This window comes from Bactrocera latifrons, unplaced genomic scaffold (assembly GCF_001853355.1).
Source record: "Bactrocera latifrons isolate USDA-ARS-PBARC rearing strain unplaced genomic scaffold, ASM185335v1 scaffold_10, whole genome shotgun sequence".
Classification (NCBI taxonomy): Eukaryota; Metazoa; Arthropoda; class Insecta; order Diptera; family Tephritidae; genus Bactrocera; species Bactrocera latifrons.
The window spans coordinates 619327-621034 of record NW_017534408.1 but is presented as its reverse complement, the minus strand read 5'-3'; the positions used below and the strand labels follow the sequence as shown (position 1 = coordinate 621034).

Genomic DNA, 1708 nt, shown 5'->3' with positions numbered 1-1708 from the left:
CTTTCAATTATATATATATATATATGTAAGTATATATATTTGTTTATATATATGCATGTTATGCTTTGTTATATATTTCTTGCGTACGCATTTGTTTGCTTCATATATTTCATTTATTTGTGTTATTTTGTTGTTGTTGTATTTGTTTTGTTTATATATGTAGGTATAATTTGGTATTCATAATCATATGATGACATATCACTGCATGACACATTTTCCCTCTATTTGAGTTTTTAGCTCATTTACTTGCGTTTCTATTTGATTTTTCAGTTCTGTAAGAAGAAATTGAGTAATGGAAACAGCAATAAATAAGCGTGTTATTGTAGGATAGACTACAATAGTACATAAAGACACAAAAAAAAAAAAAAAAAAAAAAAAAAAAAAAAACAGAACAATTACATTTCTTTAGTTTGAACATTTAATATTGTTGTTGTTTTGGAGTTAGTAGTAAAGTAGTTTACTGTGTTCATTTCATTTCTTTAAAAATACTTTTTATTTTCATTATTTATTTTCTCTGTTGATAGTGTGTGGTGTACTTTTAGACATTTACACAATAGTAGAGTAGTAGTTGTGTCAATAGAGCACATCAAGAAAGTATATATAGAGTTTCGAAATTGTTCCTTGCTGGTCCATGCACGCAACGCATTCACGCATCAAATCGTATACCGTGATGTTTGTTGTTATTTTTTTTTTTGTTTTGGTATAAAGCCGGTTGGCCCACCGCCGGTGGCCTATGGCTGGCGCAAATGTTTTGTGTGCATGGTATATACGTATACATATACATATATACATACATATATTGAGAGAGAGTGCAAAGTGAGTGTTACATAGCAAAAGTAGTAGCAATAGTACTAGATAGTAAGTAGTTAGTATACTGAGGGAGTAGCGATAGTGAAGAGTACACACACATGTTGCAAGAGGGAAAAAGCTCAGTTGCTGTATTTTTTTCGTTATGATGAAATTTTTTATGTGTAAATATTTAGTATTGAAATTTATATTTACTTAATAAAATTAGTGTTTTATAGATAGCAAGTTATATTATAAATTGGTTTTTTGTTTTCATTATAAGTACAGTACTAAAATATTGTTTGTGAGGGTAGGTTGTTGATTGAGGAAGTGTACAAAAATTAAGTGCATTCAAAAAGTAGGAAGAAATTTAAAATTCAGTCAAAATTATTTTAAGAAAACGTATTGTTGATAACGTTTTTTGTGTTTTTGTTAGCGAGACTAAGTTCTAAAGTATATTTTTTTAAAAATATATGAGAAAACGCTATAAATAATAAAAAGTTTCCGTGATAATTGTTTAATTAAATTACTGAAAACTAGCATAAAAATGGTAATAAAAAAATCATAATTTTCCTCAGAATTTTCTAACAAATTTGTTGTAGATATTTATTATTTTTTTAAATTAAAATACTGAAAGCCAAACGGTTATAAAAGAATTCGCTAACATATTTGGCTTTAAATATTTATATATTTCAATATGGTTTTAAATATTTATTAAATTTTTTTTTAGAATTTCGAAAACTGTTAAATCCCTTCGCGCTTTACTTCGTGGAAATTTCGCTTCAACTCTCCTAAACTTAAATGCAGCCTCATATTCTGTACAATTTCACATTCATATTTGTTTTAATGGTTTTTTTTTTTTAATTTGGGCTTCGTAAAGCACCAACTGACTTTCTTTTGTTTCTAAGTTTTTGATATATAT

The 1708-nt window shown here is 26.8% G+C and overlaps 1 protein-coding gene across 5 annotated transcripts in view; it reads right to left on the bottom strand.

Moving 5' to 3' along the window:
• LOC108966362 (complexin) overlaps window positions 1-1708 on the bottom strand; it is a gene marked incomplete at its 3' end in the record, with an annotated part of 186337 nt that continues 184629 nt past the window's right edge. For all 5 annotated transcript variants that reach the window (XM_018929214.1, XM_018929223.1, XM_018929232.1 and 2 more), the window contains 1 exon segment: window positions 1-272. In XM_018929214.1, the coding sequence (XP_018784759.1) occupies window positions 199-272 (74 nt within the window).